This window comes from Sinohyriopsis cumingii, chromosome 15 (assembly GCF_028554795.1).
Source record: "Sinohyriopsis cumingii isolate HCF-2022 chromosome 15, ASM2855479v2, whole genome shotgun sequence".
Taxonomy (NCBI): Eukaryota; Metazoa; Mollusca; class Bivalvia; order Unionida; family Unionidae; genus Sinohyriopsis; species Sinohyriopsis cumingii.
In genome coordinates, this window is record NC_142975.1 from 123389544 (window position 1) to 123406472 (window position 16929).

Below are 16929 nucleotides of genomic sequence, written 5' to 3' on the forward strand. Positions count from 1 at the left end.
CATTGCTAGGGTGGTAGTACTGCTTAAGTACAACATAACGGTCCAACTGACTTCAGTCTAACAACATTAGACAACTGAAAAATGAATGAAAAATTGCTAAAGCTACGTTAAGAATATAAATCACACACATACACAAACATACACACATACACCAAATAACAGTTTTTCATACGCGTGGATTTAGTTATAAGAATTTTGGTTTCTAACTTTGTCTATTTCTGCATTCCGTTTTGAGGTTTTGCATGTTGTCAAGCGTGTAGCATGTTCCAGTAACACACACTGCACGTAAATTTCAGTTGTCACTCTATATCACTTTGCTTTCGACACTAATCAACCCCTGAGTTCTCCATAGTTGTCAGACATGTTTATGATTGGGACGACGTTATCCGTAACGTTAATCGTTACTAAAACAATTTCATTCCTGTATATAATCAAGAACGTTTTGTTTATAAATTGGTACAGTTTGTTGTGGAGTGTAGCAGGTATACGATCCTGTATAACAGCAGGTCAGGTAAATTCTGTCATTAAACATTTGCATGATTGATGTGAAAAACTAATTATAAGATAGTTTATACTATAAGCCTACACTTTTAGGCATTCTTGATGGCACATTGACAATGATTATATATATATATATATATATATATATATATATATATATATATATATATATATATATATATATATATTGAGTGTCATATCTGGCTTGATGGACTATAAGATCAACTCATCCAGATGGGGGGGGGGGAGGGAGAGAGAGAGAGAGGGAAGGAGGGAGGGTGGAAAGGAAAAGAAAACATGATACAGGCCTGAATACAGAAATACATGTCAGAATAACATATATAAGCGAAGATATATTTCCAAATATATATATATATATATATATATATATATATATATATATATATATATATATATATATATATATCGAAGGCATTTGCACAGTAATTCTTTCGTAAGTAAAACTCCTTTTATGATAAAGCTTCTATTTAAAAACGAACTTTTTACGACTCAAAACCACATTATGACGCTATTTCAGTCCAAACATCGTATTGTAATGCACTGTTACATCTTGGCGCATCGCTACGTGACACGTCACTGTCTTTTATCATGTAGGCGATAGGAAAAGACAACAAAAAGCATAGATGTGAAGGAAATCAGGATTGTGTCCTGTTATATTCTGCTATGATTGGTTAATGCTGATTACGTGATAGATTGATTGTTTGTAATCCATCTTGGCAGTAACCGCTTCAAGCGTCACAGCCCTGTTAACTTGTCGGAGCCTAACTGATCGACCGGGACACAAAAGAAATTTTCAGTTACGACATACCAACCTTCCCGCAGAGTTTTCATTGGTGGAGTCCAGGATTTCCAAATGTGTGATCAGTATAAATCATCCACGGACTTGTATTACACACATGCTGGGAGTAAATCAAAGTAGGACTAAACTTAAAAAATTTTGATAGTAATTTAGGTTTACAGTTTTGTCTGTATAAAGATTCTTTGCAACTTTAAAAGAAACCAAAACACTTTGAAACTGGACTAATTCAAGGTATATTTTATAGGAGTGAAATTTCAAGGTAAGTTCTGTTCCACAAAGCTAAAATCAGTTACATAATGTATCGCCATTCTACGACCATCGTTCATAGTTAGCATTAGATAGACTTGGTTGTTAAAATCATTGTTTTCAAGACACTGTTTTACAATTTGACTTCCGTAAACTTGACTGCTACACGTTCTTATTGTTCTGCAGTGTTGATGACCAACTGAATTGTCTTTTTTTCACTCAATAGAAAACAAGAAAAATATATTTTTCATTCGGATAAACTTGATCAACACAATTTTCGAGCAGTGGTCATTTTTTCTTAACATGAATATATCGTTGTTGTTGTTGTTGTTGTTGTAGGGTTTAACGCCATTTTCAGCACAATATATGCTATACATGATGGCCAGTACCAATGGCGGAGAAAGAACCCAGGAAAACCCTGGAAATAACCACGGACCCACGAGAAGACACTGACAAGCTTTCCCACATGAATATGTCAATTACGTGTTCATAGACTTTGGTTGATTCCAACCAGTCAAACATATGCAAGGTAAATGGACATACAAGGTCATTTATTCAAACTTGACCACAATCATGTTCGGTTTAATTTAATTTAAAATGAAACTTTTAAGCTACATCATTACAGAACTAACGTCACCAAATGCAGAAGTGGACATTATTTCCGTATTGTCGATAACATTTGCTTCCACTTCGAAATGATCTGTTAAACATGAAATAGAAAGGTCTGTGCATTTTGGAGGACTGCCTAAGGGATAATGTGATGTACAATGTACGCATATTTGATATGTAAATAAATACAAAACACTGACAAGCGAAAGGTGATGAAAATAGGTTACCAGACATCGTTCATGTATTGATGTGTTGGTAAATGCGAGTGAAAGTGTAGGAATATATATCGGAGGCTAGATAAAACTTAAGATATATTCGCTAGATTAATTCTTAACTTTCTCTATTTCAGAATGATTTGGTGTTTATCGCTCCCAGCGATCATGGTCAGCCTGTTGCCATATGCCGGAGCAATAGTTGAGCAAACAGACGTCCCCGATGAACTAACATGGAACTTTCACGTAGCTCAGAGGAAAACTTCCATGTCGAATACGCCTGCAAGTGCCATTCAGTCATGGTGTACAAACGTGTATAAATGGCAGTATGACAATATCGTTCATGGTGGTAGAAACGCTTCTACTGGGACAAGACAACTAGTAAATTATTTTTCTGATCAAGTACATCTCTCTGTCCGTCGTACTGGCCACGCCAAGCGCCAAGTCGCTCCCAGTGGACCAAAGAGAAGAAGAAAGGAGATTCGAATGTTGACTGAGAAAGAACTTGATCTTTACTTCCGTGCCGTTAGAGCAGCTAAAACGAACACGGTAAAATCAAGTACAACAATAACAATAATACTACCACTATTACCACTATTATTTCTATTGCTACTAATATAATTACAATAGCTGTGATTATGATTTAAGCTGACATTACACATATCGTTAATACACTACAATTTCTACAGCTAGTGCTATTAATTCTTCTACTATTCATATTACTTCGAGTACTATTGTTATTACTTTTAATGATGCTGTTACTGCGCAACTTCGAATGTAACATCTGTTTTAAAGTTATCATATCAATTATAGCAGGGGTCTCAAACTCAAACCACCCTGAGGGCCGCATGATGGCATTTTCGATGGTACAAGGGTAACAACACCTATGTTATCTCTCATGACACACTGTGACGCCAATCATTTTGTGGGGCTACTTGATACGGCTCAGCGGGCCACGTGTTAGAGACCCCTAAATGATAGAATTCACACGGTACCGAAGAATATAAAAGAAACGAATAGTTAAAATAGCGAAGAGAGGATAACTGTGCTTATGTTTCCAGAATCTTAGAGCCTGTACTTTTCAGACACCATTCTAAATGTATCTATAGCGCAGTTTCCTAAAAGGTTCAATGATACTAGATATAAGCCTTTACTGAATTCACATATTTTCTTTTCCAGACCACAGCACCAAACGTATACGAGGCACTAGCAGAATTTCACACCGGAATTACTTCCATCTCAGCTCACGGAGGATGCAACTTTTTCGGCTGGCACAGAGTTTTCCTTTTGATGTAATTATTTTAACTATTTAAATGTTAAATATTGGATACAAAATTTATTCAATTGTTTTGATTCAAGTTCATATTATTAAATAAGCAATTCCACTTGTTTTCTTCAAATTTTGTTTCCTGCTTTATTACCACGCCTACGTCAGCAAATAGGGTTCAGATCTAACACTGGTATATAATCTGATACACAATAATGTGTGTTTAGTTAGTTTTACCTGCATAAAATATCTGATTATTTATATATTTGTTTCATTCATTAGGTATGAAAATATGCTACGAGATCAGGGCCCTGAGTTCGCAGAAGTGACAATCCCTTATTGGGACTCACGTCTGGAGGCAAGGATGGATCAACCAACCAGTACCGTTTTATTTACTGACCGTTTCCTGGGAACAGGATCCGGAGAAGCGACCGGAGGTATTCTGGGAAGTGGGTGGACAACCTCTGCTGGTCCGCTCGTGAGAAATATTGGAACTGATGGTCCACCTATGACCGATGAAGCGATTGTGAACGTGACAAGGATGACCAGAATGAGAGAAATATGTGGGGCCGACTCAAGTATAGAGAGTGATTTAGAGTTTCATCACAATGGAATCCACAGATGGGTTGACGGTCAGATGGCCATGTTACAGACGTCTGCGTTAGACCCGGCTTTCTGGAGCCACCATACATTTATAGATTTTGTTTGGGAGGCATTCCGAATAAATTCTCAGAGAAATGGAGTGAATATTGAGACGGACTACCCAGCGAATCCAACCACTATGGGGGCTGCAGAACTGCACGCACCGGATGCGGCACTCGGTTTCGCTGAGATGACAGTGATAGACGGATTGAGTAATACATTCACATCGCAGATTTACGAGTATGATCCTCCACCGACCTGCACTGTACAGAACCCAGACTGTGGGTCTAAATATCTCAAATGCGTTGTTTTCAGAGATAATGCTCACTGCGTCTCCAGAACGCTGGCGGAAGTAATCCAGTGGGAAAATGACCAAACGCGGTTCACCACAGTTGCTCCTACGGCGCCCATTGTACCAACACCACCACCTTCTGGGTGTTCAAACCCATCTCCACCTCCAACTCACACCCAAGAAGACAAGCCTTATCAAAACCATTATTGTCTAAATGGAAAGAGTGACATTCGTCAGTGGGTTTATATTCCAGTGAAGATCATCTATCGAAGACCTCCGGAGTACAAAAGCTATGGTTCCTACCCTATCTACAACGGGAAATCGAGCAAAACAAACGATATTTATGCCCCAAGCGCCTACAGCCACGTATATCAGTACTTAAAGAGCGGAGAACCAGCTAAATATGAGAAATGTGTTGAGGGCGACAAAAGGATATCGTCCGTCTACATCAAATCTGTCGGTCTTAATTACGACGGAATATATAAGGAGTACGCCATAGTTGATCGTCGTATAGCTATTACAGTCTCAACCGCTTACATTGCAGTTAAGAATCCAGCTACGGAAAGCTCTTTGGCCCTACTTCAAGCTACCGACTCATGCGGCAGAGTGTGCAGACCTGTCTGTAAGGTACCAAATTCGAATATATACCGTCCCTGCACTGGAGCTGTCCGACTTACGTCTGCCTTCCCGAGACATTACGGTACAGACTTTGGAAATGCTGTAATGGACATCTGGGATTTTACAGCTGAGAAAAGCTGTCCTCAGTTCAACACCGAAAACATCTTCATTGCTTTCTACTGTGATTTCCAGACAGACTGGTTCTGGCCAACAAAAGAGCCACCCACGCAACAGCCTGTTCCACCAGGACATGTGATTCACAAACCCGGAAAAGCATATGGAACCGGAATGGGACAAAACCCTCAAGTTGGAGCGGCTCCAATCACAGACAATGCTGCTGCTGTACCAGGTAGGTAAATGCTTGAGCATGCGCATTTTGTACGCTTTAAAGGACCTCGTTGTTACAAAATGTTTGTTTATTTGTTGTAGCTTTATTGTATATAGCGCAAACTTTCGATGATCCAGAACTACTTTAGGCTCAGCATCATTACATTTCTAAGATACAAACTGTATGGGTATGTACCAAATGGATATATTATCCGAGGACAAATGTACCATACATATGAGAAAAGTGGATTGGTGTAGATCTCTCTTTATCGATATCTGAACATGGAAGAAATAAAGACACACACCCCCATCCCATTAATATTTATGCAATTTAATTAAAAGCAGCATGACTTGTGACTCAGGCTACCATTTACTGTTCTTGTTGTAAAACGTAGAAATACACGAGATCTCCTTCAAATAAATGCCTAAGAAACACAAATGAAATGCTGTACAAATTGAACCACTGTTTTAGATATCACCTAAACATTCTTTACTTAAGAAACGCAAGAATAAATCGCTTATTCTTAAGGCTATAATCTCAATACATATACTTAACACAGACTCAGTAAAATATTTTAACCTTTCCAGCGATACTGAAATCCATACGCTTATTAAATTCGGCTTGTTTTCGAGATATGCTGTTTGTTGCTAGGTTGTTTGTTGCTGTTTGTTGCTAGCAACAAAAGCTATATTGTTAATTTATAATCTATTTCTGTTGCAGTCTATTTTCTTTACCTCTGCAGTTTCATGTCTCCTATACATATTGTTGATTATTTTGCATGTATGGTGCTGTATATGTCGCTGTCATTGGCATTCAATTCAATCCTTTCTGACATATGTTGTGTTAACATTCATTTTTAAGCTTCCGAGTTTTTCTTGTGTTGACAAAATTTTTATAGTATCTTTTTTCTACCCGTGTTTACCCGAATCTATGTCTGTTTTAGTTTAGATCTACAGTGTATGTATTGTGAAACGTGGCTAACTTGTGCTTGCAGAAATTGTTTTATCTTAAACTTTATCAACATTTGCCGTCTTTACACATTAATCGACATATTGATTTTTACAAAACACTTTGTAAATTATGTCGCAAAAAGTTTTAAAATGTAACGAAGATTTGTATAAATGGTTGACCCTTTCTTTATGCTTAGACTCCTAATTTTATACTGCATCAAAATTCTAGCTGTATTAATTCCTAGACACAATATTATTTTTAGTCTGAAATTATATATTAGGATAGTCTATCATAACGTTTCCTGTTTGCTTGATGAATGATTGTCCACCTGAAATTTATTTCTTCAAATGTACCCTACAAGCAACACAAGTTTGAAAAAGCATGACATGTGATGGTCAGTAAAGTTTCCTATTGTTCGAGGTTTGATCCCTCCCTGCCATATTTGTCTTCCATGCCATAATTTCTTAATATCTGCAACAGTAAGCTGGGTTAGTGTGTACGTATACACAGGTCCATGCTTTTAACTCTTAAAAACATAACATGGGTTATTTTATTAACTGGTTTGTATATAATATGGGTTTTATTCTTCCCTTTATCGACCACTCCGGTTAGCCGAGTCATAACAAAGACGGATAAAAATTGTACTAACTGCTGCCTCGCTCAGCATTAAGACGTTAGTATTAGGACTGGTTGGCCTGGTGTCCGGATAATTTGACTGGGTGGGACATTATACGAGATATCTGCGGCATGATGTCCCAGTGCTAAACGACATTATAAAGCTGCCACAGTGCAGACATCGTAGCCATACGACTGAAAAATTGATAATGCTAAGTTAAAAATCCAAATCATTTACACATACACACACACCATATAATGTTGAGACATATCGTGTGTCCATAAAATCCGTACAATATGGATTCAATAAAGAATCTTCAGTAAATGTTAATAGACTGCGAAACAAAAAATTAAGTAAAATGAAAGTTCGACGGAAACATGATATTGTGTTTTTACGCCATTTTTCAGCACATAATTGTGTTCTACATACAGCATATTTTTGGTGGATGCAGAACCTGGAAAAACCCCAGGAAGAACCACCGACCCACTGGAAGCTACTATCAAGCTTTCTCACATACCCACGTTGGGTATGACCCAGATTCTAACCCACGTGGAGAAACATGAGATGTCAGTGATCTGTAAAGGCGAGCGCCTTAGACCACTCGGCCACCCTGGGTCCCCAAACAACATAAATAGAGAGGTAATTAGTTGTTCAGTGTTGCTTTATCGTGCTGTCGGTTCTTTGTTTTGCTTCTGTTCTTTCGTTTAAGATTTTACCGTTTGTTTATTCAACAGGGTGCGACCTTGGTTACGGTTGTATTGTTAGTAAACCATGTGCAGTTCTAAGCCAAGAAGGAAAAGACACCGGATTGTGTTCCACTCTACAGTACGAGTGCACGAATTCGTGCCATATGTATGCCAAGTGTTGGTACGGGAAATTGTACGTGCAACAATGTAATCGTGGCATGCGCTATGACCCATCGAGCCTGAAGTGCGTGCCAGGAGTGTGTGATTACAGTCATTCATCCATGGGATTACCGCGAGGATGAGGTTGGGCAAAGTGAAGCTGACGCCATACCTTCTATGGGCAAACTAGTGTTTTGAGTGGCAAATCTTCAGTTCAAATATAATATTTGTCTTTTAGCATTAGACTACAAATTGTGTCGTCGCACGTTAAAACATGGTTGCCGGGAAAATAATACCATCAATTAGAAACATGGTAGCCATTTTTTAAAATTCCATACCTTTTGCAGTCTCAGCAGGAAAGGACGTAACATGTCGCTGTTTACTTTCTGATATAAGATCTGGGTTTGGTGCAACATAGTTTTCATTCGATAATTATCTTATTTTGTATCTTGAACAGGACTAAAATACTATAATCTTGACGATTAGTTCGTTGGGTTAGATTTTCAAATGAATTTATGTTTGGCAGGACACTTGTATAGTAAGTCCTGGAGTTGCCAATATTTCTATCAAAACTCCATACTTGATATCTAGAAATGGGATCAACAAGTCTGAAGTTGTATACCAACCATTATATTCCGTCCTAATCCTGAAATTGTGCACGCACTAAATTTTTCCCTATACATTCCAGTCACTTTTATTTGTGTCATGGAACTATCTAACTTTGATTTAAATTTATTCAGTCATGTGACACACAGATAATGTCTACGTATGTTGAGTAGATATAAGGAAATATTTCACGAGTGAAGTAGAAACATTACATTGTCAAGAATGGCGAAGCCGAAAGTGACATTACATAATATGTTCACTTAACGAGTTAAATATTTCCCCATCTCTACAAAAATTTGATCTTCTTTTTATGTTTTTAAGGCAAACCCATTCAATTTCCATGGATTTCTTTTCCATTCTTTGTCAATGTGAATTATGGCTGCATTACTACATCGATCATAAAAGCACAGAGACATTTTGAAAATTTGAATTGTGCGTATAATGTTATAGTTTCTGTATTTTGTCCAACGAATGACGGCTATAATATGAAAATGAGATTATTATTTTCGCTAACACATTTCTTGCGCGGATTGAAGCAGTCAACATTGCTGGGGTTGAGGGCAGTTGTGAAAAGATGACAGAACGGTCCAACAGACATTAGAGTGTAACATCGTTACGCAACAGATTTAAAAGATTGCCAGCACACATTTAATGATTTTTTTTTGCGATTTTTCTTTATTTTTGCATTGAGAGGTGAATTTGTGTGTGTTGGCAAGCTTGCAGTTTATTTCGGTACCAGACCAGACCATGTAACTAGAATTTGATTGTTACTTAAATTCGGTGTGCCATTGACAGGAAATTAAATGCCTGCTTTCTCCATCGTTTTCAGACATGATTATGACTGTGACGGCATGTAAAATCGCCACTCACTTAAACAAATTTCTCTGCATATATGATTAAGACATTTTGACCAAAATGTGTACCGTTTGTGCCATTGGGTGTAGCAGAGATACTACAATTCTGTGCATTACGGCTGACACAGAATATTGAATGACAACAGGTCATGCGAGTTCATTCACTGCAAATTTACACTATTCAGGTGGAAAGCTAAATGCAAATAAGGACAATACTTTAAACCTGCATTTTATTGTTTGGAGTTCTTTTTTTAAAGAAATCTTGATGGCACTTTGATTATATGATTGTATACAATTTGATCACTAGTTTTCGGAGATTTTAAAATATAATCAGCAGAGAGAGAGAGAGAGAGGTGTTATCAAAACGTGTGACTTGCCCATTACTGTACAGTCCAGTTTGTAAACCATCGCGGTAGAAATTGTGAGATCCAAAACCCCAAACTTTAGAAACTGAATAAGATTTTCAGCATTTAGGACTGTTTTCATTAATTTAGTAGATTTTGATTAACAATCTCTATCCACCTTTTATATCATTTTCTTGTCTCACTGATATATTTGAATCGCAGCTGTATGAAGCGACATAAAGTTTTATATGTATGGAAACATACGAGTTTCAATAATCCATTCATATAACAACATTTCTCTGGATGGTCTTTATATCGTTACTGTAAATGTACACACACACTTACATGCACAATAATAATAATAATAATAATAATAATAATAATAATAATAATTCTTTATTTGTTTTGTAGTTAAGTGCAATAGAACATGACCCAGAGTGCAATACAAAAATAAGCTTCTTTTTTTATACATCTGCATTAGCCTAAGCTATCACGTTTAAAGTGTTTCTGATCAATATTTACCTGACAGTGATATATGGAATATCGCCTTGTATAACACATTAGCACACATCACACCAGGAGTGTATTAAGGGCGGGGGAGGGGAGTAGCGGGGGTAGAGGCACATATTTGTCGTGGATAAGAATGCGTGTGTTTAATTAAGTCTTACATTCATCTAAATTGTCTTACAATTATACACATGTAAACAGCACCGACCTTAGCAAACGCGGGTCCCTATTGGGATCATTTTGGCAGGGCCCACTTTATTTACACGCAACCACCCCCACCCCCCGTAAACTCAATATTTGGAAATAAACTTTTAAACAAGTTTTATTTTTAAAAGTTACTAACGCGAGGGGCCCCTGTGAGCACTGGACCTGATGGGGCCAAATCGGTCCGATTGGCCTAAGGTCGACCCTGCACGTGGATAATATTTGAAAGACTGCCTTCAAGGTGTATTTGTCGACCTATAAGGCATCCTCCTCATCTTTAAGAGTCCCGGGCCTCCAAAAATTCTTTATCCGGCGCTGCATCGTACAATGTGAATTTCACCTTTTATTAAAAACATACAACACACGTGTTGGAGAAATGACAAATTGCGCTCACGAGAGAATATATTTCAGGGAACACAATTTTCTTAACGAGATGAAACTGTTACTCATATGTATGCTGATCGTAACAAAAATACACACTGTAACAATAATATACGCAGTAACAATAATACACACTGTAACAATAATACACACCGTAACAATATTATACACTGTAACAATAATGCACACTAGCAATAATACACACTGTAACAATAATACACACATTAACAATAATACACACTATGACAATAACATACACTAACAATAATATACACTGTAACAATAATACACACCGTAACAATAATACACACTGTAACAATAAAACACACTGTAACAATGAAATACAAAGTAACAATGAGAGATACATATTTGTTCATCTTAAACGTTTACAAGACAGTTGTTTCTCCACATTTTTCTACTGCTAGTTTTATGTCAAACATATATCAACATCTACATTATCTCTTTTCAACACCAATTGATGGATGCCAATTAAGGATTAGATTTTGTTCTAGAAAAGCTGTTCTTATTTTCAAGGTCTACAATTATGTAGTGTCATTGTATATGAATGTTTTAAAGCTTGTAAGGATCAATGACACAAAGAATATCACACGGTTGAATGAAAACAATGAAATATTCATAACAAAGGATGGGACAAGAAAGTTTGAGAAATCGCTTGTTGACGTATTGTTATGGAACAGTGGCAATAATTACTCAGCGTTTAGGAATGTATACCGTACAAGCATTTCAATGATCAATCTTGAACACGTGACCTTATAACATTTCTGTTGTGGTGATATATATATATATATATATATATATATATATATATATATATATATATATATATATATATATCTGTGTGTGTGTGTGTGTGTTAACATTATGTTAGCCTTGCCAACTTTGTATCAATTTCCGTTCAGTCTGTATCTGTAAAGTCGATACTAATTAATGTAAATTTGTTTTAATTTACAGGGTAATGATGTAAACTAGTTGTTAACTAATTACGACAACCTGAATAAATTATGGATCTTTTTATTACTGTTATTAAATGAAGAATATGTGCAAAACTTGTATATAGTGCCAAACAAACTACGACAGTTTGTGGAAAAAGTGATACATATAAAGAATTAGTCATTGTAACGAAAGATCGAAGACAGACGCTGTATTAATAATTTTTCTTACAATATGTAAGATGTATTTGATGTCCAGTATATGTGGATTATCAAAGGAGCTAGGATTGCCACCCAACAGGTTTCTAGGTGAGACCAAATTAAATCAAAACTTTAATCATTTGTTGTTCCAGTTTGCCAGTGACACATATCAAGTCAAAACTGCAATACACAGTGTAAATATGGCCCCCAAGAGTTTCCAAAAGTAATGGGCGGTAACGTTAAAGCCATTAATAAAAGAAGCTCATAATTCCGAGCAGCAATTATACAGCGTTAAAAATGCATGTATAACTCTGTCAATCTTGATTCGTGTATACATTGAGAAAAACATCTGTTACGGCGATAATAAAAAACAAAATCTAAAAACTAAGAACCAGAAACAAATACAAACACAGCAAACAACATAAAACAAACAAGCAAATTTTAATTTTTGAATATATTCCCATCGTTTTAAGACCAGTACACAAGCATCAATGAAAGTGTCTTTGATTCAGTGTGCATCATGAACAATTTTAAGAACCCAAAATCATATTTGTTTCCTTTAACATGACACACTACAGTAGTTAACCTTGGCTGACCAGATGGCATGATTCTAACCACCACATTTCCGGTCACGAATTGAGCGCGCTAGCCACTAAGCAAATGCATGCCCTGCCTCTATTAGTCGCTTTTAACCACTCGCATTACGGGGGAGGGGGGTGGGTGGGCAGGATTGAAAAAAAATGTGTGACAAAAGCAACTGTTCTTTTCCAGAGCATTTATTATGTCTTTCTTCGTACATGTCAAAAGCACTTCGTGTGTCATCCTTTGTGTCCTCGCTGGCCAAGGTTCCGATAACCCTATATACACCTTGGCGGAACGAACAGCTATATTGGTGCTTTGTCCTAGCGACATCTACTGGATTTAATGCGTTGCCTCTTTTAGCATGTAATGCCAACTAACCAATAGCGTGGTGCATTGTAAATGGGCCGAAAACGCTTGTGGCAATTGACTTAAAAAGTATACTTCGTAAGTTTAACATCGAAAGAATGACTGGGTACAAGAGCGAATCCATCACAGGTGTATTTGAGAGAAAGGTATTTGTGTAAACACGGACCGGCACCGAAAAATTGCTTATTTATCAGTCCATTAAAGTTGTGTGCTCCTCTTGTCACGATCACGCATTATTTGTACTTTTCGACTAACTTTTGCAATGACAAGCCAGTGTTCGAAGTTATTCAAATATCAGTTGAAGTTATCAACTATGCAAAAAGAATGTGTGCGGACATTTATATTATAGAACGGAGAATCATGAAATGATTCTGATTTGCCACACATTGTGCGTAAAAACTGAAACACGGATTATCACAACTAAGCATTACTTTGAATAGCAGAAGATAGTTTCCGTTTTGAAAAAAGTCAATCTTTATAAAAACCGTTTTTTGACAAAGGATCTCAAATTAGCCACGGCGGGAATCGGAAAAATTTGTTGAGATATCTCCGTGTCAACGTTGTAGTTTCATTCAACGGTGCAAAACTGCGGTTTGCCAAGATGCGTTGCTCAGGCAGAATTGCGACCACTGCATTATGGAACAAGATGAAAGTTGCATTATTAAGATATACTGGCCTGCACGATAATGATGGCTGTCTTATCGCGTGAAACAAATGAATGTTTTCTTTTCTTCTAATTTGTGATGCAAAATTAGATAACGTAAAATGAAAACTTCCCGGATATTTCACGGTAAATTGTATGCGTCACAGAAATAACGTAATTCAATTAATTTCAACTTTAATGACGTTTCTTTTCCTTTTATGACTGTTTAAAAATGTAAGTAAATCATCTTGTGTTGGAACTGAAATAGTATTCTTTGGTTGGTTTTTTTGTTTAGGAATAGGTTACCAGACAAACAGTGTTTTAAATATGTACATACGAGAAGACATCACAGAGGGGATTCAGCCAATGATTTGTCACTTTAAATGTTTCCGTGTTACTTTGCATAGCCTCAGTATTAAAGGTGAATATCTAGTTATTTAGAGCATGCGCGATAACGCGTTTCGTGTTGGCCTATCGGTCTTGATCTGAATTATGATCCTGAGTCTTTATTCGCTGAACATCGTATGGAGCACACTATATTAGTAAACGAGCTCATTTCTTATAATAGTTTGGTCCGTGTCACCAATCATGCTATAAAGATGATAATTTGCACCCATTTGGAGCATTCTCGTCTAATAGTTTGATTCGGGATGTCAATTTTAGATTCGATTTTCATCAGAACAGAACAGAGGTATATCGATGTGCACTTTCGATGAATATAAATTTCCTTGATACTTTAGTCTGACCGACGCATTCCTTTCTTCATGAAAAAAGTCAAACGTCAGATACAAACGCAGACAACTTTAGACATCCGTGTTGATTGAGATTTCAACGCTTATGTCGTACTCAGCTGTCGAGTGTGTATCTTGATGGAAACTAGGGTCATGATGGTTCATCACAGTGCCTGATGTATCAACTTAAACTTCTTTATTTCTTCATAATAGTTCCCAACCCGTCAGAAGATCGACGATATAGATATTTCTACTTATAGATTCGAGAACGTTTAGAATAAATTAAGATCAGCTTATCAATTTCTCATTTTGTACAATTTCAGTGTCTAATATATTGCATTCAGCTGTCCATGACGAAAACTCAGTGAAGGATTTAACATAATTATATGAATATTTCAAGGGTGATAACTCAATATCCAACTCCAATGCATTCTATAAAACATGAATTCTAATATTTGAGAATCACCCTACTCTTAAACGTTTCTGAGTACTCTACCAGATTTTTTGTATTCTCGGAACTTGTTTGAATACTAACTATTGCCTGTATTCTCAGAAGTGTTTTAGCACTGAACCAGTCACCGTACTCTCTGAACACAAAATCCCAGCTCAAGCACAACAGGAGTTCATGAACGTCACTGTATATATTTTTCATTGCCACAGATACATCTCGTGCTAAGGGGTTGAGGACCATGAACTCACCTATTACATTTTATGCAAATGGTTAAATACACATATACAAACATACATATACGTATATACGTATATAAATACAAATATATACTTATATGCATATAAATTTAACAATTAATACAGTGAATCCTCTCTTGCCTATATATATATATATATATATATATATATATATATATATATATATATATATATATATATATATATATATTATAATATTACTAATAATGAGGACTTTGTATAGAGCCTAATCTTTAGAAGCTCAAAGCGCATTACAACATTATACAACACCTATAACATAAAAAAACAGATATAATGATATTATTACAAAAAAAAAAAACACTATGAAATTAGAAAACATAAAAATATGCTGAAAATATTTAAGGTAGGGAACATTATTAGGTATTTAAGTTTGTTCTTGCAGTCGATAATAAGTGGTTTTAAGAGCACTCTTGAATGGGATCACTGTGTCTTTGTGTCTAAGTTCAGTGTGGAATTCATTCCACGTTGCTGGGCCCTGGTATGTAATAGAACGTTGTCCATATGACTTCGGTTTCGTAGTGGGAATAATAAGTATACGATTGTCAGAAGAGAAGCGTAAATATTTTACTGGTGTGTTCACATGGGTGTGGTCGGATAGGTATGTTGTCATGGAGTCCGTCAGTGAAACGTAGCACAGAGAACAAAGTTTGTGTTTGATTCTGGATCGAATGGATAGCCAAGTGTAGGGTACAGAACAGCGGGGAGGTGTGCTCTTGTCCTGGTACTCTAAGTATGATCCGAGCAGCTGTGTGTTGAATCTTTTGAAGTTTCTGAAGTAGATATTGAGATGAACCAGACAAAATTGAGTTACAATAGTGCAGCCTTGAAAGTACTAATGAACACACAAGTGTTTTAGTGGCATCAACTGAAAGATATTTGCGAATAGAGCTCAGAATATGAAGCCTTGCATATGTTCATGCCATGTTGGTGCAACGTGAGAGTACTATCAAGACTGACACCTGGGTTGCGTACTATGTTTTATCATCATTCATCTGCAGCTTGTTACATGTCATCCATGATTTCACATCAGAAATGGACCTCTCTACATCTTGGATGGTAGCATCAACTTCAGTTGGGTAGCTAGATTTGTATATTTGGGTGTCGTCAGTGTACAAATTGTATAGAATGAAGAGAACACATCCAACAACATACCCCTGTGCGACACCACAACATAGGGCTGGAGTGGATTCCATTTTGCAGACATAATATATATGTATATATATATATATATATATATATATATATATATATATATATATATATATATACGCAGAGACAGAGAGACAGAGAGAGAGAGAATCATAAATGTTAGAACAACATCATAATTCCAAAAGACTGGGTAAATGGAGTATTGCATGAGTTTTTATTTCCTGCATACATTTTTCTCTGATACAGAGAGTGGTCCGCAACTGGAATCTTATTTTACTTTAATAACGTGTACGCGTTCTACAAAATAAAACTGTTTTAGGTACAACAAACACTTGAAGAAAATTGGTTATTGAAATCATGATATAAAATGTATAATCTGTAATCATTCATATATATATATATATATATATATATATATATATATATATATATATATATATATATATATATATATAGATATAATCTTTTCATTCGCAGTAAAAGGTTTAAATACGTGTATATCTATTTCATAAAATACGATATATTTTGACAAGTGGTACCTATTCTTGTCGTACAGTTTCCTGATAAATGTTTGCGTTAATTGTGGGAGTTCGTACGTATGACAAACGATAAACTTTTTTTGACCTCAGACTTGCTTGTCATTAATTAAAGGTAGCTTTAGTCACTAGCGTTAATTCACAAGGTATTAGTCACAAGGAGTGACATGTCCGCGATGAACAGAGTATATTTATAATT

The 16929-nt window shown here is 36.2% G+C and overlaps 1 protein-coding gene across 2 annotated transcripts; it reads left to right on the forward strand.

Moving 5' to 3' along the window:
• The first annotated feature begins 1113 nt into the window (after nucleotides 1-1113).
• LOC149782658 (uncharacterized) lies at nucleotides 1114-9370 on the forward strand. 2 transcript variants are annotated; one of them, XM_089934152.1, is made up of 5 exons: nucleotides 1114-1552; nucleotides 2526-2937; nucleotides 3568-3680; nucleotides 3938-5556; nucleotides 7837-9370. In XM_089934152.1, exons 2-5 carry the CDS (start codon nucleotides 2527-2529, stop codon nucleotides 8088-8090), a joined length of 2397 nt encoding a protein of 798 aa, XP_089790278.1. In that variant the 5' UTR covers nucleotides 1114-1552; nucleotide 2526; the 3' UTR covers nucleotides 8091-9370. The 2 variants fall into 2 exon arrangements, with proteins under 2 accessions (XP_089790278.1, XP_089790277.1); XM_089934151.1 differs by having other exon boundaries at nucleotides 1115-1580.
• The last annotated feature ends 7559 nt before the right edge of the window (nucleotides 9371-16929 follow it).

Bases quoted from the DNA above. Each gene is read 5' to 3' on its own strand.
- LOC149782658 (XM_089934152.1), top strand. From the start codon at position 2,527: ATGATTTGGTGTTTATCGCTCCCAGCGATCATGGTCAGCCTGTTGCCA. The intron at 2,938-3,567 runs GTAAAATCAAGT...TTTCTTTTCCAG, and splicing joins GAGCAGCTAAAACGAACACG to ACCACAGCACCAAACGTATA. The intron at 5,557-7,836 runs GTAGGTAAATGC...TTTATTCAACAG, and splicing joins CAATGCTGCTGCTGTACCAG to GGTGCGACCTTGGTTACGGT.